Source organism: Equus quagga, chromosome 19 (assembly GCF_021613505.1).
Source record: "Equus quagga isolate Etosha38 chromosome 19, UCLA_HA_Equagga_1.0, whole genome shotgun sequence".
Taxonomy (NCBI): Eukaryota; Metazoa; Chordata; class Mammalia; order Perissodactyla; family Equidae; genus Equus; species Equus quagga.
Window position 1 is genome coordinate 21702399 of NC_060285.1, and position 26103 is coordinate 21728501.

General features: G+C 35.0%; 1 protein-coding gene across 4 annotated transcripts in view; it reads right to left on the bottom strand.

Annotated features, from left to right (window-relative positions):
* Positions 1–2212: 2212 nt before the first annotated feature.
* SCYL2 (SCY1 like pseudokinase 2) overlaps positions 2213–26103 on the bottom strand; it is a 67444-nt gene continuing 43553 nt past the window's right edge. The window contains exons 10-18 of one of the 4 annotated variants that reach the window (XM_046646322.1): positions 24730–24852; positions 20468–20581; positions 17608–17740; positions 15345–15463; positions 10475–10575; positions 8536–8602; positions 8295–8387; positions 7190–7309; positions 2213–5696 (exon numbers count right to left, since the gene is read on the bottom strand). In XM_046646322.1, the coding sequence (XP_046502278.1) occupies positions 5052–5696; positions 7190–7309; positions 8295–8387; positions 8536–8602; positions 10475–10575; positions 15345–15463; positions 17608–17740; positions 20468–20581; positions 24730–24852 (1515 nt within the window). In that variant the 3' untranslated portion in view covers positions 2213–5051. Of the gene's footprint in view, positions 5697–7189; positions 7310–8294; positions 8391–8535; positions 8603–10474; positions 10576–15344; positions 15464–17607; positions 17741–20467; positions 20582–24729; positions 24853–26103 lie in introns of all 4 variants that reach the window. The other 3 variants (XM_046646321.1, XM_046646324.1, XM_046646323.1) reach the window with 3 other exon arrangements.

Genomic DNA, 26103 nt, shown 5'->3' on the forward strand with positions numbered 1-26103 from the left:
TCTTTCCATCTCCCCACAAAAGTGATCTTACGAGTACCCACTCTTAAGACAGGATTTTCTTAAAAACAATTTTGAATCTGTTCCAACACATGAACAACTGTGTAAAAAATCCTGCCCCACCTCTATAGAGCATGAATGCTATAATTTTAGCCAAAAATTTTTTAAAACATACAAAAAACTCCCAACTTTATCTGGATCCAAAGTCTTTGCACCCTGTATGCTTTCAGTGTGCCTGTGCAAACGCCCCATATTTGACTTTCATCTGATCATGTGTTTAGAAACACTGGCAGGCTTAAGCACACAGACTTGGAAGAGACCTGCATGAATGTTGATTCCTACGTTCAAATTCTAGACATTAAAGTCTCGATTTCATTTACTTTTTTATAAGAAAGTCAAACACTGGCTTCCCTACTAACCTAGGCCACCACACAAAGCAAAAACATACCCAAAAAGTAGAAAGAAAAAAAGGGTAAAAGTTGGAACTGCATCAAATAAGTATAAAGTAGCTAAACCAAATTTCCACTACAGGCACATTTCAAAAGAACTTTTAAGAAAGGAAAGTTTTTATTATAGGCTAGATAAATATAATTCCATATGGCTTTTGTTAGCAGCATCAAGATACATCATTTGGCCCCATTTTAAAAAGGCTTAGTAGATTCAGGAGTGTATCACTGAGGGTGAGGTCAGGGGACCAGATATTTGAACACGGAAATTTTAATACAATAATTGTTAACTACTAAAAGGTGGTTAACTATTTAAAGGAATAAAAGAGGGCTCGAAGGAGTATAGAAGTAGCAGTTGCAAAAAGAAAAACCAAGCAGCTACTACCTCTAGGCTAAGAGAAAGTGAAAAAAAATTAAGGAACTAAAGACTAGGAGAGCCTCTCTCCTTCCCCCACCCCCCAGGCTGAGATTTCTCTGGAGAGGGCATGGTTTCCACAGGAACGTGCAGCCTGCCAGTGGTGAAGAAACTTGTCAGAAGGCACAGTCCACAGGGTGGGAGACAGTTGCCTGAGGGAATGGCTGAGCTGCTCCAAAGTGGCAGCACCCAAGTTGGGACAGTGACCTAAGGCACAGCTGGAGCTCCTCTGCTGGGGTTGCTGGGCTCCTATGGTGAATAAAGATGGAGAACTAGAACCCAGAAGTGAAATGTGTTCTTGCTATTGCTTTGCAATGCCACGTCAAGGGCCCTCTATCGATGAAGCCTAACATTCTGCCAAGCTGGTGAAAGAGGCAAGTTTATCTCATAGCTCCAGTATTACAAAGCAGGGCAGAGAAGATGGATTTGGAGCTGGAAGACAGTAACTTGATAATTGCCATAGTTCAGTACACTATCTAATAGTTACTAGCCACACATTGCTACTGAGTACCTGAAATGTGAATAACCTGAATTGACATGTGCTAAGTGTAAATACAGACTGGATCTCTAAGACTAGGTATAAAAAAAAGAATGTAAAATATCTCGTTAAATTTTATACCAATTCTATGTTGAAACATTTTGGCTCTATTCATTCAGTTAAATAAAATATATTAAAACTAATTTCAACTATTTTTATTTTTTAATGTGGTTACTAGAAAATTTTAAATTACATATGTGGCTTGCAGCCCAGGTAGTGGCTGGAGCAATCCGGCTGCTTTGGACAGAAATAGTTTCTAACCTCCAACAAGCTTGATTTTGGTGAAACGGCTTTTCCCAGTGCACCCCCACTCTCCGAGGTTACATGCTTTTTCTGCTACAGTCTGGATACTGCAAACACTGCCAACCTGGCTCCCCCAGCCCTCCTAACTCACAATTCAGAGAAGCAGCCCAGAGGCTGATTCTGACTATAAACATTTCTGTTCTGTCATCTCCCTCTCCCTCTTCAGTGGCAATTTTTCTAATATATTTATGTTATCCAATTAATACTGAACACATACTTGCTGTATAAAAGTCTCAACAAAAGCAAATCTAGAAGAATTCATACAATAAAAGATATAAAGGATGCAACACAGTAAACAGAGCATTGGATTGCAGATTAGGAAAAAATCTAGCTTCTATTCCTGGCTCTGACTTCCTTGGGTTAGCATGTAAGTCTCTGGCCCTCTTTCTACATCGGCCTGGAGAAAGACAAGGCTGAATTATTTCAGTTTTATTCAAACTACATGATGAAATCCTTTTAGCAATTGTAACCAGCCCTTTTTTTCCCCCAATAAATAGGATAGACTAAAAAAAATACGAGAATATACAACATGTATTAAAGACAATTTCTAAAACTTTTGTTTCTGGTATATATTTTATATACCGGTTTGCAGCATAAGATATATTTCTTACTGTCACAATTACAGCTTGAAAGCCACTGATGTAAATAATCTCTTAATATCCTATATAGTTTGAATTCTTACAGATTCATTTTGTTCTAAAATTATTTCAAGACCAATAAATCACAAAGCATGAAATCACAACTTAATATGGAAAGTTTTATCAAAGCTAAAATTTATTTGGTGCATACTCTGTGCTTGCTATCAGGTACTTCCACATATACTCTTTCCTTTAATATGTAAAAGCAATTGTGAGGTATTTTACAGCTTAAAAAAAATATTAACAAAAACCTACTTTCTTAACTTATTCAGGTGAAAAGAAGGATTATAAGCATTCCAAAATAAAAACAAAAACAAACAAAACCCAGTCAAGTACATGGTCTATTTTCATTTCCTTTTATACATCCTCTACATATATCACACACTTTAGCATTAGGAGAATAAAGAACCAATTGAAATAAAAGGGAATCTTTCTGAAATTTTTGTCTACAGGTGCTACCAATTTTCCACTCTAAGCACAAGAGACTTAAATGATGTTAATATCTGAAATAATTTTAACGTGATCTAGTACTTTGAAAGTTTTGTTCAAGGTGAAGTACAAGGCTAAAAATAGAACTATTTTTCAGAGGAAATTTCTCAACAGAAAAAGGCAATGGTAACAGTCCAATTGATGGAAAAGATTTAAATAAAATATCTTCAAGAAAGTAGAAAAAAAGCGTAGGAAAAATTTCCAAAAATGTAGCACCATTATCTCAATGAATGAGCAAATTTCAAGATGTGAAAATTACCTAAGCATTATATAGTATATTTTTTCAAATAATCTACTTTTATATTTGGTAGTTCGAATCGTATGTTGTTATTAAGCTTTCCTTCTAATTAGGAGTTCAACACTGACATCAAGTTATTTTACAAAACAAAAAAGAATTTCCTAATAAAGAGGGACTACTGAATTGTTACAAAGAAAAATTCTTCAACATTAACCAGTTTTATTCCATACGTAAACTTTTCTCAAGAGAAATATTAATATTGTGTTACAAACAAGACAGATAATCTGGTCAAGGTGTGAATGTATTTGACAAAAATATTTGCTCTTCCTAGTGCTTTTCATTTCTCAGATAAATTTCTTCAGCATTCCTATAAGTCCTTTTCTAAAACCTTGTAACAAAGTACAGATCATATAGAAACCAGATGTAAAGCCGACTTTTTATTTTTTAAAGTACCCTCTTACTGAATGCTGCCAGCAATATTATCAAATTACATTTTATAATCAAGTACTGTATATTCAATGTATATATTTAGTGTATGTATACATATCTATTTCAATGAATAAACTTAGTATCAACACACTAAACTTCATAAGATTTACTTTAAATGATTGCTGGTTTCAGATAATTAAAAACCACAAACTCTATGGCAGCAACTATAATACATATATAATTCTCTGAGAGATCATTTAAAAATTATTACATAATGATAGAATATAATTTAACAAAATACAAATGACATTTATAGCATAAGGCTCCATGGTTGAATAATCAGCAAATCAAAGAAAAATATGAGAAAGGCTTTGAAAAATAAAGCACGTTTCTTGTTAAAATAATTTATTTTTTCCGTCCTAAAGATGGCTAATTATGAAAATGAAAATGTTCGAACAAAAGGTTCCTGAAATTCCAAGAATTAAATTTCAGTCGCAGTAATCGATGAGGTCAGACTTTATCATGGTAAGCAGAAAATTAATCTGTTGGTAGCCAGAAGATACAACTGCTCATTTTTAGAGAAGTAAAGTTTATTACATTTAAAACAATACAACAGGAATCTCAAAAGATTACTCATTAAATATAGTTTGATTCTTACAAATTTCCTTTTGAAAATGCAATTCATATATGTTGTACCCTCAGAAGTTTTAATTCAAAACGAAATATGAAGGCAGTAGTCAGGGAAATCACATCAGAGGGCTTTGTTGAATACCCATACAAATCAGTACATACCTCTTCGGTCTGTGATACAGTAGGAAAAAAATGATTCTAAACATATCCAAGTAAATGCAGAAAAATACATTACTATTTGAGGCAGACCATGCTACAACATAATTTATAATGATTAGTTTGCATTTAAGATGGTTAATAATGCCTTTACTTCAACCAATGAAATCAACATTAAGTTAAATTTTGCAGTATTTGCTCAGTCTTTTGTACTAAATATTAGTTCATCTGAGAAGCGAGTAAGATTGAAAAAAGCAAGTGATCTGATCCTTTTCATTATCATTTTCTCCGTCATACTAAATGCAAACAAATCAATACAGCATCAAGATTTTTCACATATCAAAATGAAGACTAATGACTTGAGAAGGCAGATTTTGTACCATGTAGTATTTAACAGATGAAACTTGCAATTACCATCAACTCAATTTTTTAAATAACACCAAGATATACAAGCCAAAATAAACATTTGATTAAAAAATTCTGCTATTCAAGATACTCAGGTGTCTTGTTTCTCTTTGAGATTGGTAAAGGTTGGGTCTTTTAAAAACCTGAAGAGGAGTTTGGAAGAGGAAAAAAATCCTCAATGCTTTAAAAAACTCAACTGTTAGGAGTCTGTACAACTACTATGCTGGCATGGAAACAGGTGTTTTCTGTCAAAGAACCATTCAGTCTCCCATAGAAGTAGTTCCTCCAAGCCAACTATATAAAGATGTAAATCAGCTCACCCATGATTAAAACTGAAGTAATCCTTCAAAAATAGGAGCAAGACACCTCACCCAAAAAGATCTTTTAAATCATTGCTAGCTGAACTGCTATTGGCCATAGTAGTTGGTGGCTGTGCAAAGTTCTGTGGGTTAAAGAACGGATTAGCCTGCATACCAAAGGCAGATTGTCCTATCATGTTCATCTGTGTTCCCATTACTGAACTGCCCATACCTGGAGACCCCTGAGGAGGTACAAACTGATTAAGCCACTGATTTGGTTTCTGTTGTGATAACTGGTTCATGCTAACTTTGGGTTTCTGAGGGCCAAAGAGATTATTAAGAGCAGACATATCTGTGGGTCTTTGCTGAGTCTGCTTCGCACCAGCAGGAGGAACGCTCACAGCACTGAAGTTTGGCAAAGCGGAAGGTGTTCCCAGTGTCATCTTGGTCACTCCAGATGTGCCTGGACTACTGAAGAAGTTTTGGTTTGTATTAACTGGCATGTTGAATCCTGAAGTCTGAAAGCCCATGTTAGCATTTAGGCCGTTTGTCATATTTCTCTTTGTATTATCAACTGGTGTAGAAAACATCATGTCAAGGTCCATGGATGGAACAGAAGTGAAGGTACTTAAAGCAGAAACCTTAGGGGTACTAACAGAAAGGCTGGTCAAAGACGACATATTATCCATCAACGTGTCCGTCAAGTCCTTAGTCTGAAAAATATGAGAGAATTACTTTACCTCCAAAAATTCCAAATTACTTTATAATTAGTAAATACTTGATAGATTATACTATAAAGGTCAAGTTAAAATTAAGCTCAACAGTCTACACCAAGTCAGCAAACCATAGCCCATACGCCAATCCAGCCTGCCACATATTTTTGTATGGTTTTTACAGATGAACATGTATAATCAATTTGATGATAGCAAACACTAACTTTAAATTCCAATGAAATAAAATGTTGTCGGGCAGGCCCCATGGCCCAGTGGTTAAGTTCACACGCTCCGCTTCAGTGGCCCAGGGTATTGCCGGTTCAGATCCTGGGCGCAGACATGCACCACTCATCAGGCCATGCTGAGGTGGCATCCCACATAGCACAACCAGAAGGACCTACAGCTAGAATATACAACTATGTACTGGGGGGTTTTGGGGAGGAGAAGAAGAAGGAAAAAAAAAATAAAATGTTGTCTCCCCCATCCCCCTAAAAAACAGAATTGCATTCTTCTCATTAGTAGATAATCTGTATTACAAAAAAGGATACTCTATGATTTTTATATTTTGAATCTCATCAAAATTTTGTGAAAAATTTTTTTTCTATTCTTATATAAGTATCTACAGAATATTCTTGCTTTTGCCTCTTGGCCCACAAAGATGTTTCTCAGAGGAAGAATTTTAGTAATTAAGAGGTAACAAAAAAATAATTTAAAGAAACTTTTTAAGATAGTTTTTTCTGAAACCAGTAAGAGTAAGGACCGTAATCACTGCTACAGCACCAGCATGCAGAACAGTGCCTGGACCACAGCAGGAAATAAACATTGGTCAGGACATATAGGTAAATATCCCTCAGTCAAGTTACAAATCTCTCCTTAATTGGAAAGCCAAAAAGTGAAAATAACTTTTTGCTCAAAAATATGTAAATGCATGAATATAATCTTCCTGAGCATTTCAAAATGAATATAGTTGAATTAGTACCTTTTTGTGTGTGTGTGTGAGGAAGATTAGATCTGAGCTAACACTGTCGCCAATCTTCCTCTTTTTGCTTGAGGAAGACTGTCTCTGAGCTAACATCTGTGCAAATCTTCATCTATTTTGTGTGTGGGACACAGTTAAGCATGACTTGATGAGTGGTGTGTAGGTCTGCACCCAGGTTTTGAACCCATGAACCCTGGACTGCTGAAGTGGAGTGTGCAGACTTAACCACTACGACACTGGGCCAGCCCTAAGACATAATAATTTTAAGAAACCCTCTTGTTCATCTAGTTTCCTCTTCATTGATAACAAGCACTGTCATGAAACATTATACTTTAAGCAGGATTTTAGAATTTGTTGGAAAAATCTTTATGCCCATACTTCTTAGACGCTGCATATTACAGTATTCTCTGAAATACCTTTTAATACAAACAGTAGTAAGCAGACTAAGTTCCATACTACCTTACTCCTTAGAAGTAGTATGCTTGAAATTATGCAAAAAGAAATGAACTCTGACCTGTTTGACTGGTGCAACAGGTGTGTGCACTTGGGGTTTAAGAGGCTGTTGGCTTTTCAACTTCTGTGCCTGCTCCTGTTCTTTTGCTAATTTTTGTTTTTCTTCAAGTGTAAGTGATGCCTTAAAACAAAATAATATGAAAAATCAAATAGCAACTTCGTAAGTCCATTTGTAAAGCAAAAGACTTCTTTTTTTCCCTGTAAAGTATGTCTTGGTATGTTTTACGATACCAAGTAGTTTGCAAACTACTCCTGTATTGCTGACTGCCACAGGTAAGTTATATTTTGAATTATTATAAGATTTAACTTTAGATAGAAACTCACAAGATGTGTGCTAAAATATTTCTAGTATGAAAACAATTATTTTAAAACCATTCATTAGAATCATCTTTTTCCAGACAATGAGAATATGATTAGGTGATTTCATTTTCTAAAATTGGGAAATTCTTCTTCGATTCTAAACTACCTCACTCCAAAAATATTTTAGGAACTCACCTAAAAGCTAAGGAAGAAGTGAACAATTTCTTTTACTGCTAATGTCTGCATCAAATTCATGTTTGTCTCTTTCTTTTATCAACCTTGCTAACTTTTAAGCTCACAGTATATTCTAACTTTGTAAATCACAATGTCTAGTAGGTCCCTGGTTTAACACATACAGGTACTCATATCTGTTGAATGAATAGAAGAAAACTGCCCTCAACAGAAACACAAAATTGACATATCTTTTGTATTGGATGTTAACCAATATTTCAATGGGAAATATCATTTTATAGTTTGTTATTCAAACTAAGAAGCAGAGAAGAGAGAGAGTGGAATTTATCAAGGGGTGTGACTGGTAAAGTGCAGCAGAAAGAACAAAAGGACTCAGGCAATCTAGAAATGTTACCAAGGGGGAAGGTGAGTAATAAAGGAAGCTAGAAATCTTAAGCTGGTTTATTCCCAACATGGGTCAGATCATGTTCCACTGATAACTTTTAAATTTCATAAAGATAATTAAAGAATTTTTCTTGTTAAGATGCTGAGCAGTATTTCCCAACAAAAATCTATGGTTTACAGGAAGTCCTATAACATAAATGAGAGTACTAAAAGAACAGTAAAGAACTTACTCTTTTATGTTTATTCTGTAACCCATCGTCTTTATTTTCTGATTCACCACCAGTGAAAAGGTCTGCTCCAATGTTGTTAAAGACTTTGTCAATCTGCTGAAACAGAAAAAAGTCAACCACCTGAATGACATGAAAAAATTGTGATTTTACTGCTTAAAGATCAAAAGTCAACCAAATGAAGCACACTGTCAAGCACTTGACTTTAATTACAAAAATTAAAATAATCTAAGTATCTTCTTACCTGCGACCCAACATTTGTAACTTTTGTCTCCTCAGAAGCATTCATTTGATTTCCTATATCCAAAGACCTGCAGGAGAGAGGAATTATGACAAAGCAATAAAAATAAATGCATATTTTCAAAATGCTCCTACTAAAAATAGTTCATCCACATGGAATTTATTAAAACCTCAACAAACTGCAACTTCATTCTTTAAGAAGAGTCATAATCTTTGTCATTATTTACTACAATTAATGTCTGCTTACCCAAAATATTAACATTTGTATACACGCCTTTTTTTTAATCTCAACTTTTGAGATTTACTGAAGAATTGACTCAGGGGGTCATAAAACCAGGCAGGCATGGTTCTTACCATCAGAAAGCTAGAGCTCACTAGAGACAAGATATGATATGGGGAACTTAATGTGATTAAGTTCAGAATCTGTGATCCTAACAATAAATGCTATCATCACTGTGATGTTGGCCAGATCTATGCCTTAAAAAATAGGTAGGATTTAGATAGGAAGAAGAAAAAGAGAAGGTTCATTTACACCTCAAGAATAAATAATAGTGGGGGCTGGCCAGTGGCACAGCGGTTAAGTGCCCACGTTCCGCTTCGGTGGCCCAGGGTTCGCCGTTTCAGATCCCGGGTGTGGACACGACACCACTTAGCATGCCATGCTGTGGTAGGCGTCCCACATATAAAGTAGAAGAAGATGGGCATGGATGTTAGCTCAGGGCCAATCTTCCTCAGCGAAAAGAGAAGGATTGGCAGCAGTTAGCTCAGGGCTAATCTTCCTCAAAAAAAAAAAAAAGAATAAATAATAGTGCGCTGGCTCCATGGCCAAGCGGTTAAGTTCATGCGCTCAGCTTTGGTGGCCCAGGGTTTCACGGGTTCAGATGCTGGGCACGGACATGGGACGGTTCATCAAGCCATGCTGAGGCAGTGTCCCACATGCCACAACTAGAAGGACCCACAACTAAAAAAAATATATACAACTATGTACCAGGGGGCTTTGGGGAGAAAAAGGAAAAATAAAATCTTTAAAAAAACAAAAAAGAATAAATACCAGACATCAAAAATTTCTATTAAAAATTTTCAAAAATTATTTCTCAGGATTCCTATGTTAATATAGCCAATCCACCAAACATCATAAATATATACACCACAGAACACTTGAGAGCATACAAAAGGCTATTTCCTATCACTCTATCCTTGCATATGTACTTCCATTAGCCTTCATCTTACACTGGGGGAGAAGCTAAAAAGTTTCTATTTAGGGACCTTGCTCATGATTAACATCAATTTTACTGATTTTCAGATGTCTTTTGGTTCAGGATATTCAACTTTAACAGGCATCTTAAAATCATGTGTTTTTCTCTGGGGCAAAGAATGTAGTGGAGATTTGATTTTAATAAACTGGCATTCTCCAGTGAATAATTTCCACCTTTCTTTTCTTCCTTTAAATACTAGTATTTTGCAAATAATTTAGAAAATGCTCTCTAAAAAAGAAGACGTAGATGTTGTGGTATTACATAGGAAATAAATGCTTTCTATAAATGTTTCTGGAGTTAGAGGAAAGAGACGGGGGAATCAAAACACCAGGGTTTCACAGATTTGAAAAATATTTATAAGTGGTACTCTTGGTTATCAGTTCCCTGAGTTTACCATGCCAGTGGCTAATGCTGACAAGTGATTGTCTCAGAAATAGAATTTTCTTTATATAGAGAAAATGGTAAGATTATATCATATTACACTTTTGTACTCAGAAATGACATTAGATTTTCAACAACATTCTATTTTAACTCAGTTCAACTCAATATTCTGGAAAAATTTTAAATGTCTTATACATGGTCAAATTGAAATTCATCAGTTTTTCTAGTCCATATTCCAGAAAATCAACAGGAGACAACTTTAATCTCACTCTTGGACAACGTGCAATTCACATGCAGCCTACTTACTTCTGCTGTTCTTGCATTATATGAAGTTGCTCCAGTTTAGTCTTATGTTCAGTCTCCAATCTACTAAGCATTTCTTTTATGACGGAAATGAAAGAATTGAACTGGTATAATGAGAAATTGATATGGTTATGATGTTTCCAGTTAGCAGCTAATGTAATCTAATAAGATAATATAACGAGTTAATCATAATATTCTCTATTTTTACCAGAATACGACCCACTCATAGCACTGATGTCACAAGAATAGTATATTTAAACTCAGCATATCATAGCAAGTTTTTACAATATCTCTGTATGGTGGTGATATAGCTGATGAGTCTTTTAAGTTTTACATAACACGTCTCAATAAGTTTTCTATCCTGAGATGTCTAACAGCTCTTATTCAGGAGTATTATATAAATTCACCCCTGGCAGTTATTATATATAGATTTTCCTAAAATAATCCAAAATGGACCATCTGAATTTGTGCATATGTCAAACAATATGTTTAATAATGCATAAAAATTATTTATTCAGATCGTTATAAAAAAGACGTTTTGCTGAAATAAACCTTGTTTTCTAAAAATTTTGTAGAAATATTAAATGTACATAACCTAACTCTCAAATAATTAATGTTCATAAAGTACATCTAACATTATATATTAACACAGTTTAGCGCTGGTTAAACTTTGGTTAAATGATAATTCTTATAGTACTTCAGGGTCATCATAAATAATTTATTTGAATAATACCATATATTACAGGAAGAATCTAGAAACTGCTTTCTTTCCCTCCCCAAATCTTATAATTACATCTTTGTGCTAGGTGCTTTATACGTACACTCTTTTATTAATCCTCACAACTTTTCAAAGTAGGTTTATTAGTATTTCTATTCTATAAGTGAGAAAACTCAGGCTCAGCAAGAGAGAAAGCAACTTACTCAGAGATACTAAATAACGTACGGCAGAATTAGAATTCATACTAAGTTTGTCTCCAAAGTTTGTGCTCTTTTCTACTACATTACACTGCTTCTCACCATGCTCTATCATCCGTTTATCCTTTGTCTTATTATGAGGGTAACTAAAGGCATATTTCCTTAGCAGTTTACCATGACTGACTCCTTAATTAGAGTCAATTTAAGACAAATTAGGTCATTTAAAAATCATTGAACTTTTTAATGAAATATAACATACCAACAGAAGAGTATACAAGTGCACATCTCAAAAAATTCACAAACTGATTTGAACCAGTGGTCAGAGGACCAACAGAACATTGGCAGGACCCCAGGAGCTTCCTTGTGCTCCCCGCTTCCAATTATTTCCCAACCCCTCACCCTATGAGTAAACATTATTCTGACTTCCAGCAGTGTAGTTTTGACTGTTTTTGTACTTTGTATAAATGGAATCATTCCGTAGATCCTCTTCTGTGTCCGGCTTAATTTGCTCAACATTATGTTTGTGCAGTTCATCCATATTGTTGCATGTGGTTGGTGCAGTAGGCCTGAACTGCTGTCCTTGGAAAGGCCTGCTTGCGAGGTTGGTCCTTGGTGGTGTCCAGGAGGGTTCCTACCTTAAATGATGATAGTGGCTCACTGTGCCTAAACTGCACAAAGAATGTTTTACGCTGAACACCTGCTTTCCTTCTGGGAGTCTGGAATCTGATTACATGACAGGCAGGGTGGTAGTTGATCAGTTACCAGTAAAAACTCTGGGCACTAAGTCTCTAACAAGCTTCCCTGGTTAGCAACATTTCACAAATATTGTCACAACTCATTACCAGGGAAATTAAGTGCAATCTTTGTGACTCCAAGGAGATGATTCTGGAAGCTTGACCTTGGTTTCCTCCAGACTTTGTCCTATGAGCCTTCTCCCTTTGCTGATTTTGCTTTATATCCTTTCACCATAATAAATCATAGCTGTGAGCACAATGATATGCTGAGGCCTGTGAGTCCTACTAGTCAAACACTGAATTTGAGGATGGTCTTAGGAAAACTCCAACACAAGTTGTGATTACTTTGATTGCTACACGCTATTTGCTGTTTTTTAATCAAATGCTAAAACTGTATTTTCCTAAGTTACTTTGTCTTTTTCATATAATGCATAATATACTTAGATTATTTTAAATCAGAACTAACAACACAGCAAACTTGAATTAGGAAACTTGTCCACGAAATAATAGGAAAGCAGACCATGTCCATGACAACTATAGAAGCCCCCCATCCTTATCTGCAGTTTTGCTTTCCATAATTTCAGCTACCTGCAGCCAACTATGGTCTGAAAATATTAAACGGAAAATTCCAGAGAGAAACAACTCATAAGTTTTAAATTGCATGCCATTCTGAGGAGCATGATGAAATCTCATGCTGTCCTGCTCCGTCTGGCCTAGGATGTGAATCACCTCTTTGTCCAGCATATCCACGCTACCTGCCCATTAGTCACTTAGTAGCCATGGACTGTTGTAGTATTGCAGTGCTTGTGTTCAAGTAATCCTTATTTTACTTAATAGTGGCCCCAAAGCGCAAGAGTAGTGATGCTGGCGATTCAAACATGCCAAAAAGAAGCTGTAAAGCACTTCCTTTAAGTGAAAAGGTGAAAGCTCTCAACTTAAAGAAAAAAAAATCATATGCTGAGGTTGCTTTTATTACAGTATATCATTATAATTCTTCTATTTTATTATTATTGTTGTTAATCTCTTACTGTGCCTAATTTATAAATTAAACTTTATCATAGGTATGTATTTATAGGAAAAAACACAGTATAGGGTTTGGTACTGTCTGCAGTTTCAAGCATCCACTGGGGGTCTTGGAATGCACCCCCTTTGGATACGGGGGGGACTACTGTACTGTCAAATACCAGAAGATATGAATCAAACTATTTCTGTTGATGAAAATAGGTTTCTTAAAAATCAACCACAGGGGCCAGCCTGGTGACACAGTGGTTAAGTTCGCACATTCTGCTTCAGCAGCCTGGGTTTGCTGGTTTGGATCCCAGGTGTGGACCTACGCACGGCTTATCAAGCCATGGTAGGCAGGCATCCCACATATAAAAGAGAGGAAGATGGGCACTGATGTTAGCTCAGGGACAGTCTTCCTCAGCAAAAACAGGAGGATTGGCAGTTGATGTTAGTTCAGGGCTAACCTTCCTCGAAAAAAAAAAAATCAACCACAAAGCTGAAGAAAACTAACACGTTTCAAATGGAATCATATATCCAGAAATAAGCATTCAGGAGTATTTTAAAACACTCCAAATCATAAATACAAGAAGTAACAACAGAAATGACCAAAAGTTGAAGACTATCAGGCATATTATTATCCTATTCTTCTCCAAGATTCACTGTTGCTCTTTTTGCCAGTCATAACCTCAACCCTGCCATCCAAGATATGAAGAAACTATCAAGCCAAAAACTGAAATCTAGGGACACAAACTTTCAGATGCTTACCCTACCACTTCAAATTAAATTTTGGATCTGACTAATTTTACAGATTACACTAATTCCAAAACTCCATTCACTTAGCATCTCTCCTATGCCAAAAGCTCTCTTGCTTAACTCCCAGCTTTCTGCTTCCTTCACTGCTCTAATTCACTTTCAGTCCTTAATTCCAAATCTTGCCTGCCTATCCATTTCTGACACTCTCAAATGAACAGTAACCCTTCCCAGTCTTTCCCATTATACTTCATTAAACACCAGTTCTATGGTCAACAAAACACCTTGTCATTACTCTGTACCTCAAATTCTCTCAATTTGATAAGTATTTTTATTTGTGGCACTGCACTAAGTGCTGGGGATATAATGAACAATAAGCTATAATAACCAGCCTTCCAAGGGAGTAAGACGCCTAAGTACATAGCTGTGATACTACAGTGACAGATGTATATAGAGAGATAATTCTATAATAATCTTTGAACACATTACCCCTTCGCTCAAACATTTACCCCATCTTGAAGGTTCAAATATCTAAACCAGACAGGCATTTAATTGTATTCTCAATTTGTCTTTCTCCCATTACTCCCTTATTGTATTATAGGTATCTCTCAGTCAAACTGAATTATTCATTTCCTATGGCAGACAGATTCTAAAATCGTTCCCAATTATCTCCTCCGGCTACTCATGCCTTTGTGTAGTCCCATTTTTGAGCGTGAGTAGGACCTATGACTTGCCCGTAACCAACAGAATACGGCAAAGTTAATGGGATGTCATTTACTTGATTACATTATAAGAGACTAATAACTTCCATCTTTCTAGCAGACTCTCTCTCTTTCTGGCTTTGATGAAATAAGCTGCCATGTTGGAGAGGCCCGTGAAGCAAGGAATTGATGGTGGCATCCAACTAACAGAGAGCTAGGAAATTGAGGCCTTCAGTCCAACAGCCCAAAAGGAACTCAATCCTGCCAACAACCATGTGAGTGAGTTTAGAAGCAGATCTTTCCCCTAGTTGAGCATTCAGATGAGACCCCAGCCCGATGGCAGTATTGTGAGAAACTGAGCAGAGAATCCATCCCTGGCTTGGCAGACCCACAGAGACTATGAGATAATAAATGCATGTTGTTTTAAATCATCAAGTTTGTGGTGATTTGTTAAGTAACAATAAATAATGAATATATACCCCAGATACATTACAACAAATCTTTTCTTTGTTCATGTCCACTTCCCAGCCCCCAATTTGAAGTACCCCTAAATCCTACACATCTTTCAACATTCTGTTCATTTAGTATCTCCCAGTGAAGCCTTCAAAAACCCATTCTTCCACCTCACATACTCCTTACTCTGGACCCACAAACTTTCTTTAACTCTGTGGCATATTTTTCCTTGTTTTAGCAATATTTATATACATATTTAATGCCAAGAAAACAATTAAGCTGAATAAACTGAATAAAGCATAAAACCACTCCTACCTGATTGAGATTAAGATTGTTTTCAATACTTAGGGGAATGAGATGAGGCAACACTTTTCCAGCCAGCTGCTCTTTGGTGATTCCCAACTTCTTATGAGTAAAAGTACATTTGTAAATACCTATTAGAAAAGAATGAGACAAATTTTATAATTCAACACCACAAATTAACAGAAATTAGGAAAACAGTGTATCTACATAAAATCTCATGATAAGTAGTGTAGCTACAAATTTCTCCCTATCTGTGCTTAGAACAAGGATGTGCTTATTACAAATTAGAATGATTTCAGCTTTATCATCAGTTTAGATTTAAACACCATGACCTATTTACCCTGTATCCTTTTGGTTTAAGAGCACATTTAATGACACTATAACATTGAAAGCCTATCAGTGGGTCTGGCCCGGTGGCTAAGTGGTTAAAGTTCCATGCTCTCAGCTTTGGCAGCCTGGGTTCACAGGTTCAGACCCTGGGAATGGACCTATTACTCATCAGCCATGCTGTGAAGGCATCCCACATACAAAGCAGAGGAAGAGTGGCACAGGTGTTAGCCCAGGGCTAATCTTCCTCAAGGAAAAAAAAAAAAAAAGAGGAAAATTGGGAGCAGATGTTAGCTCAGGGCGAACCTTCCTCACCAAAAAAAAAAAAATCCTATCAGAACTAAGTACAGTTCTTACAGTGCAGCTGTAAGGTTACAGAATGCCTCTCTATCCTGAAAACATCTAAATACTTATTTCAGACCTCTCACTCAAACTTGAGACATCTACTTTAAAGTGTGTAAGCATAGATCCTACACCTTTATTCACTTCTTTAACCAATCAGACAACATGTTTGAACCTTAATAACTTAATTCAACTCCACACAATCCTTCCCTATTGTCTCACCTATTTACTCAAACTTCAAGATCCTGCTTGTTTCACCTATTCCACAAGGCCTTCATTTAGTAAACTGAGCAAGGTGGTCCTCATTCTCTGAATGCTTTTGTGTTATACGCATTTTGTATATAATCCAAGGCTTTAAAACATACCATCCCCTATTATTCTCCTGTTAATGTACATTTCACTTATATACTCAAAGAGAAACTTTATTGAGCATCTACTTCTGCTTATTTGCTAGGAACTATGCTCTTTACTTTCCCTTTGGTTGTCTCACTGAATTCTCACAAGACTCCTATAATGATGTTATTTTTATTCTCATTTGATAGATGATGAAACTTTTCAAAATCACTCCAGGAACTGCCACAGCCAGGATTGGGTCTAGAGCTCTTTCCACTATGCCAAAATCCCTCTCAAGAAGACTAATTTCTTTGAGCCCAAAAGTTTCATATTATATCCCAAAAGTTTTATGTCTACAGAGGTCTACAATAAATTACTTGCTGACCATTCCTACAAATATTTACTGAGGGCTTTCGATAGATCAGGCACTATAGTAAGTGTTAAAAATACACAGCCAAGTAATAAAGATTTTCTTCAAAATTAACAAAGAACTTAGAATTTAGTAAAAAAGTGAACTTGTTAATGTTCTTGTGATTCTACAGCTATGTCTGATTCTATTAGTACAACAGACCCCCAGAATTTTCAGATTGGATTTTCATAACTTCAATTATTTATAAACAATTTCAGAGTTTCTTGACAGAGTAATCTGTAATTATGCTGATAGAACAGAATGTGCTGTAAGGGTAAGATACTTCATCAGCATATCACATATCAGTGAAGCATACTGGTTAAGATTTAAACACCTCTAAATTAAAAACTAGCTCTACTACTTATCAGTTGTATAACCTTGAATAACTTACTTCACTTCTCTGATTCTCAGTTTCCTTACTGTAGGAGAGAAATAATAGTACTATTTCACTGGATTTTGGAGAGGACAAAATAAGATAACGCAGAGAAAATACTCAACATAATGCCTCTTACAAATTAAGTACCAAATAAACATCAGGTATTATTATTAAGGCTGGTATGAGCATTTTAAGAAGCTTTGTTTGCCTCTTATTTGGTACCATTTTACAGAGAAAACTACATGTCATCACGATATTGTGAAACCAGGATTCCCAAATGTCTTACTCCTTTGTAATGTCCAGGTTCTACGGTTTTTGCCAAAACTAACAAAAAGAAAAGTTATATCATAGCATTTATCCCATCATTCTTCAATTACTGAATGCTATATACATGAAAGAAGAGTACAACTGTTTTATAGATTGGAAAATTTATTTACATGACTATAAAATGATAAAGTAGCATTAAATGACGTTAAGTTTTCAACTACCTAAAATTCCCATGAGGACTGCAGGTTCCTTGGATGGAATTTGTTGTAAGAAGGGCAGGATATCATCAAGTACAAACCACTTATCCAAGTATTCCAAAATCTTTCCTAAGCACACTAGTGAGTTTACACGAACCTATTAAAAGAGATAAAGTGCATTAGCCATTTAAAGTCTTTGCAATCTAGAACAAAATATTTAAATGTAAATTTCATCTTCACATAGATATATGTTAAAAATCTCATGAATAAAAGTGAGTTTAAAACCTCCTATCCTTTATTAATAAAGGAAATTCAGGTATTTACTAATTCCCCTGACTTGTTTCAGAAAGAATTTATGATTGCTTTACCAAGACACCAGTTAACTAAAGGGAAGGAATGACTTCAATTTTCTATCATTTTAAATAAAATGATTAGGATTGAGAAGCTTTACTATATATATGTTTACTAAGAACATTTCTTTGGGAACACCTGAATTATAAAAAGGACTACATTCTCCCACCAAGTTATCAATTTTACTGGGCTTCCAGTACTTTTCTCTAACTCAGGTTCAATTCATCCTTAAACTAAATATTTTAACAACATGTGAAGATATCTATATTTGTCCTACATAAAGTTTTCTGTTTCTAAATCTTTAACACAGTTACTAAAACCTGACATTTAGGAGCTCTTTTATCAAAATTCTATCTATATTCACTTGACTATTTTGATAAATATTTCACACTCTATTTTTTCAGCCAGAATTTAAGACAGCATACTTTCAGTCAGGATCATAATATCAATAAAACTCCAGTTTTCAAAAAAAAGTAAACTAAGAAAAGCAGAAAATAATTTAACTGGTTACAAAAGTACCATATTTCTGCAAGAAAGTTGAAAAAAACTTCTGAAATATAACGCACAACTGTTTTCTGAAATTCAAACATAAGAAGTAAATTATAAATTCAAAAAATATCTAAAGGCTTAACTTGCTCTTAGAATCAGTTTTATAAAAGGAATTGCTGCATTCTTTATATGTGCGTGTGTGTACATATACACATATAAAGAGAAACTGGAAATACTAGTTTATTTTCTTTAATGATGTATAAAATATTAGTCATTTAAGTCACGAAGAAATAGAGCTCTTGAGAGCATTTTACCTAATTCTGTGTAGAATGTCTTTTTATTTTCAGGGAACAGTATTAGAATATAATTCTCATTCATGACTCATGTTTCAAGAATTTCCTAGTTAGAACTTTTAAACCTTAGAAGTCTATGTCTACGAATGCAACTCAGGAATTCCCATTTGCCACTCTGAAGGTAGGGAGCACTGAATGTAGTACATAAAATGCAAACACATTCCAGAGTTACTGTTCTAAATACATTCATTATAACTCCTTGTCAACAATATGCCTTTAAGGGATCAGTTGGCATCTTAACAAGAGATACAAACATCCCTGGGCATTAATACAGACCATTTAATTTAATAATCCATGCTTCCCACATCACTCTGCATACAGACTTAGAACTGAACTAGAACATGTACCTTGACAAAATGTAGGCTAAAATAAATTTATGCTGCCATAAAATATAGTATGACTTATGTGATGTTTTAAAGGGAATTCTGAAAACTGAAATTTAAGTTGTATATACTACCACCTATTTTGAAAATTCAATCATAAAATTAGAAAATTTCAGAGAAAAGGACTGTATTTCAAATCCGTTTAATGTTGATGAAGAAAGAGACTCAGAGAGGTATAGTGACTTGTCCAAGGGAACAGGGATAGTTAAAAGAGTCAGAATAAAAACTCAGGTTTCTTGACTTCATTTCATACTTGTTCATTTCAGTAAACAATGATATATTTTCCTACTCTGGTGTAGTTTTCCATCTCAGAACCTTTCTACCAAAAAAGCAAGAACTAAAATGGATGAGACGGCTATAAGGTAAAATCGCATCATTATTTAAATTCCTTTTGCCTATAATTCTATTAAGCTATAAACGCTTATTTTTATTTAAATTCACATTTCACTGAATACAGATGGATAAGATCTACAAAGAACTATCTTAATAAAATGGAAATTTAATAATATGCCCATTATCAAATATGAATATAATGACTGATCAGGTGAAGGAAGGATATTTCTTCCTCTTTTCTAAAGCTGCTATTTGAAGAGAGTATTCAATGTTACTTCTATAAAGAAATATCAAAGAGATAAATTCTCATGATTTAGTGTTAGAAAAAAGGTTGGGAACATTTATTGCTCCCAATATGAGACAATGAGAATTATGTTATATACTCTACCTCCTTGACTACCAAGTAACTTAGTGTTAAAATTTTGTATTCAAAGGATGCAACTCTTCACCTAGCTTTCTGAGTCAACTATTTCCTCCCACTTGCACTCTTATTAATTTATTTCTTTATCGTACCCTTTACTGTTTTTGAAGGTAGACAAGTTAAGTGGGGGCTTTAGAAACTTTTCTCTCTAAAAAATTTACAGAGAAATGACTAAAAAAAGAGGCAGTTAATAAAAGGAAGCCAATCAAAAAATGTTTAGGTTTATACACCAAGTTAAAAATCTCATGATTATTTTAAAACTACCAACAAAATGAATTGTGAGTTATAGCAGAAAAGGATTAAGAAAAAAAATCACTTAAATTTTCCACTAAAACATTAAAATTTAGGGGACAGGGAGGAAGGTCAAGGATGCAGTATTGTAAACATATACATCAAGGAAACTATAGCTAATGCTCACTTTTATAGTACTACATATAGGTTACCTACAGACAAGATGAAATAAATGAACTATAAAAGAGTTATTAAACAATAAGAAAATTATTTAAACCAACGAGTAGTGAAAGAAAAACAAAAATTAACATGCAATTACTTACAGCAAGGGAAGACGTTTGTAGACATGCATTTTTAATTCTTGGTATCAAAGCATTTTTCATGGAAGGGTAGTCTATAAGATTTGCAAAGGTTGGAATGATGTTTAGACAGAGTTCCTATTAAGAAAATAAATCAAATCAATCTTAGGGAAAGATTTTCTCACCCTTTCTCTCACATACTAAAAAAAATTTCGCGAGCCAGTCCTGATGGCTTACTGGTTAAAGTTCAGCACGTTCTGCTTCGGCAGCCCAGGTTCGGTTCCTGGGCACAGAATCACACCACTCATCTGTCAGTAGCCATGCTGTAATGGCAGCTAACACAGAAGAACTAGAATGCCTACAAATAGAATATACAACTACATACTGGGGCTTTGGGGAGGAAAGAAAAGGAAGATGGGCCACAGATGTTATCTCAGGGTGAATCTTTCCCAGCAAAAAAGAAAAATTGCATTTGCCTGGCTAATTTGTCACACAGTTTGAAATAAACTTTTATGTATTTTACATCATTTGGTCCTTCCCACAATTATTTGAAAGAAGAAAAGCTATTATCAGTTTTTAATTCTAGAGATGAAACAGGCTCAGAAGACCTTACTTGAAATCATGGTAGATCATATAACTAGCATATGGTACCAAAATTCTCTGGCCTCATTCCTAATTTCCTTCCCTGATAACACAACTCCTCATTTATTTTTAAAAATAGAAACACCAGGGCCGGCCCGGTGGCGCAGGAGTTAAGTGCACACGTTCTGCCTCAGCGGCCTGGGGTTTGCCGGTTCAGATCCTGGGTGCAGATGGCACCGCTTGGCAAAAAGCCATGCTGTGGTAGGCGTCCCACATATAAAGTGGAGGAAGATGGGCATGAATGTTAGCTCAGGGCCAGTCTTCCTCAGCGAAAAGAGGGGGATTGGCAGCAGTTAGCTCAGGGCTAATCTTCCTCAAAAAAAAAATAAATAAATAAAATAAAGTAGAGGGAGATGGGCACGGATATTAGCTCAGGCCCAGTCTTCCCCAGCAACAGCAGGAGGATTGGTGGCAGATGTTAGCTCAGGGCTAATCTTCCTCAAAAAAAAATAAATAAATAAAAATAAAAATAGAAACACCTAAGTTTTCCTGTCTTTCACAACGAGAGAAAATCAAATATAAAGTCACGTAAAACTATTCCTCTTAAATAAGGGATTAATTAGCTGTTACAAATATCCATATGATGGAATATAATACAAACTCTTAAAATATCTTTTAAAAGATAGTTTAATAATAGTGAGGAGAAAACACATTAAGACACTATTATATAATCCCAATTTTTAAAATGTGTACGTACATGTGTTTGTCTACAGGCTCAGGAAAAAAAGACTACAAGAATATATCTGAAAACATTATGAGCAACTCTGAGAGAGGATTTTAATTTTTAAAATATTTTTAAGTACTTCCAAATTCTGATACTTAAGCACGTATAACTCATAGAAACAGGAAAAAGTTATTTAAAACATTCTTGTTAACTAATACCTGCCATATTACAAATGACTGGAACTGGGAACTCTGAGGATAACAGACGAAAAAGGGGGATAATTGAGGGTAGGGGATTAATTGAGACAAGGAAAAGAACAAGAAATGGCTTGAGAACTAACTGGCTGAAGAATACACATCTCAGATACCTTATTAAGAATGATCCTTGTAGCCAAGTATAGGAGAAGAAATTACTGAAGAAAAGGAAGTATAAATGTGTATCAAGGAAGGAATCATTGACAATATTTGGTAAACTTAAAGATATCCATTTGCAGACAGAAATGAATTAAGTACTAAGAATCTGTTATCAAACTACTGGCCAGTATTTTATTTGCTTTAACGTATTCCAAGATTTTCAAAAGGTAGATATAAGGGAGTTACATGTTTATATCCACTCAGAACTATAATAATTAAATGGGTGACATAATTTGAGGATAAGAAATATAAGCTACATTTAAAAACCATTTTCCACAGATGGGAGGAACGGACCAGAGTGAGCAGGCAGTGAGACACTGCTCCTGTTACCAGAGGGTGCCTCCTGATGGAAGATCAGCCTTTAACTGATGAGAGGGAGAGAGTGTGTGCACGAGAGAGAGCTCATGAGTGCACCATGCTGTATAATCTAGCAGTAGGTTACAAAAAGGCAAATCTTAACTTACAAATCAAATCTTAACTAGCTAAATGAGGAGAGAGCTCTCTCCCTAGGAGGAGATAGGATGAAAAACCTAAGAACAGGAGACTGAAAACAACAAAACTCAAGGAAGTCCAAATAGCACATTCTCAAGAAGTTGCACCTGATTTTATACTTAATAACTGGTGGTTAGGAGGGAAGAATGAACATATCTTTTACATGTTTTACATGTTTACATGTAAAATGTTTACATGTTTTACATGTTAATTTTTTTATTGCAGTAACGTTGGATTATAACATTATAGCTTTCAGAAGTACATCATAATATATTTCGAATTCTGAGTAGATTACATCATGTTCACCACCCAAAAACTAATTACAGTCCATCACCACACACCTAATCACCCCTTTTGCCCTCCCCTCTCTTCCTTTCCCCTATGGTAACCACCAATCCAATCTCTGTTGCTATGTGTTTGTTTGTCATTGTTTACATGTTTAATTTTAAAGGTAAATAAGTTAAAAAGCTGGTTCACACATACGTTTCTATTAATGCCTCTAAAGACCCTAACTCTGGCAAACCACCTTCTACTTTTCCAAATGTTTTTCTAAACTCTCTAGCCTCTTAAATATTCTAATCAAACTTCACTTTAAAAATATCACTCCAAAAATGAATTTCAGGAGTTACTTTGTAGCCTTCTACTTGCATGAAGCTTGAGGTAAATAAAGGCTTTTATTTCTTGCTCTTGCTCTAGGACTCTCCCAAAACTTAGACAGGCTTTAACTTTATCAGACTCTTACCAAGCAGTGTTGATACTAGTCATTTGGACTGGTGACTAAAGACTTACACTGAATGATAACAGAAATGCTGGTTTCTAAAACTCAGCAAAGTTGCACAGGTTGATCTGAATTATATATTAACTATTTCAATAAAACAGTGGCTGATACTTATTAGCCAAACTAATCCCCCGAGGAAGAAAAATGGCCCAGGTCACTCAACAGTCTCTCTCCTTCCTAATCTCACTGAATATAAAACCAGGTTGGCCACATAGGGCCTGTGGGAATGCTTCAAGAAGCTATAATTCACAACTCCTTTGGAAAGGGCTAAAAAATAGAAGTAAGTACACCTTCCCCAATTATGCCATGTCATTTGGACAAACGCAGCATATCCTCACTTTTGAGACGCTATCACCTTAGAAGGAAAAAATTTTAATATCAACTTCACAACTTTGAATAAACAAAAGAACTTAGCAGGCAAAGTCTCAAATGACCATAAAAGTGACCTTATACATATGGTATTAGGTTCACATTAAAAAAAAAACTTTGGTAATAACTCTAAAAATTAAAATTTCGTTCTTCTTTACCAGAATTTCTATACTGGCAAAGACACTATAAACTTTTACATAGGAAACCATTTATCCAGTGAGATGTTCTTAACATAAGTATTTATTTTCTGAAGTAAAAAAAAAAAAAGCCCAAGAAACTAAATTACACTTTTAATAGTGATCCAAAAATTTTTTTTTTCTAGACACATAGCCCACAGAAGCAAAGCTACAGAACCAAAAGTTTGGCAAAGTGCAAGACGCTTTAACATCACCTTTGTGACACAAAAGCATGACTATAAATGCAATAGGAATGGTCACACTAAATTACTGTCTGCTTGTCTATCTACCTGCTATACAGATTAACTTCAATGCAGAAGGCATAACATTTCTAAATAGAAGACTGACTTACTATGCATGAAAGAAAATTATGAGTATGGGAAGTACCTACTTAACATTTTCATAAGAAAAAGGCACATATATCTCTGACATTTTATTTCATATGTGACCCACTTAGGAAGAAGGTATAAAGTAATCCAAACTACAATAAATCAAACCTTCTACAATAGTGCCTTTCTGATAAATAAAAGCAATTAATCATTTTACTTCAATACAGGTATGTGTCAACTGATTCTTTAAATTAGTTAGGAGTGGATACATTTTAGTAACAGTGTATAATGCAATTCAATATGGATTAATATATACTATTGAGTTTTATATAGGAGACTTTATGACTTAAACCCAAAGTGTACTTCTTTCTTTTGCTTTAAGAATCAAAATTATCATCAAAGAAAAAAGATCAAATATTATACCTGAATCTGAATGGAAGGAGCCTCTAGTGCTCTGTAGACCATTGGTAGGACACTGTTCTTTATGTCATCAGGAGGAGTTTTGGTTAGTAGCAAATCCATTTTTTGTAGGAAAATTAACAAAATCTGTGTAGAAAAAGGGAACAATGTATCAAAGTCTAGAATCTTTGCAAGATTTTATATATGCCAAAATTTAAAATATCTTCAAAAGAGTAAGTTATATATTAAAACACTTACCATGTTGCTAGCCTGAAGGCATGGAAAACAAAAACATACAAATCAAGTCTCTTACATTTCTGGAAGGACAATATTTAACATCTGCTCTCAGTTTAAACATTTAAATAAAAACTAATTTCCTAACTCTCACATATCTTCAGTAATACATTGCTCACCCAAAAGTACCAACTATCTGGAAAGCTACTGGGTAAAAAAATAAAAGCCTGAGGACAGCAAAGTCAGATGTCCCAAGGAAGTAAATTCCATCACTCAGCTTCTACGAAGTTCAAGAGAAGAAGAAAAGGTACAGAAATGAAAAGGACTATCAGGAAACATTGTAAAATGAAACATTTTCAATTGTCCCTGATCATTCGTTTTTTACCTGGCTGCTACTACATACCTAAATTACAAGGAACCAACTGCCCCTTCTATTCATGGAGAATGCACAGTTTTGTCAAGGCTCAGTTAAAAAGTTTCAGAAGGAATTTTTAGCTGACTACTAAGAGAAAAAAATAATACCAAAGAATGGATGCAACTAAGAATTCAGACGATGAGTTCCTTAGGATACTATCTTGACTGATGCACAGCTTAGTGAACATGTGGCTCCACTACCTCCCCTCCTGACACCTTGACCATTTGGGGAGAACTCTGCTTCACAGCCTACCGTCCCTCACCTGCCCTTTCCTTAGCCATAGGAACTCTTGTCTTATCACCAGACTTCTTTCTCTTCCCTCCTTGTGAGGGAAGGACCACAAATAACTTGTCATAAAACCATTAAATCAGGTAATTGATAGTTTACTAATAATTTGTTTTACCATGCAGTGGCAGAAACACGTAATAATATTTACTATGTGCCAGGAAAATTTTATTTAATCTCAACAACCCCTTTCATTTTAGAAATAAGCAAAATGAAAGCTTTAAGAGAGTAATGACTTATCCAAGTCATACTTCCGGTAAGGAGATAAAGAAGGCCAGATTCAAACCCAGGTGTGTGACCCCACTGCTCTTAAGTCTAAGGCTATTTTGAATCTGGCAAATTAACATCGTAAGAGTCTACATCAGAGACTAATTACATTTTTCACTTATAATACACACACATATTACTTCCATGGTGCTATAAGCATTTTCCCTCTTCTGGTGAAACTATGTATTAGCAATAAA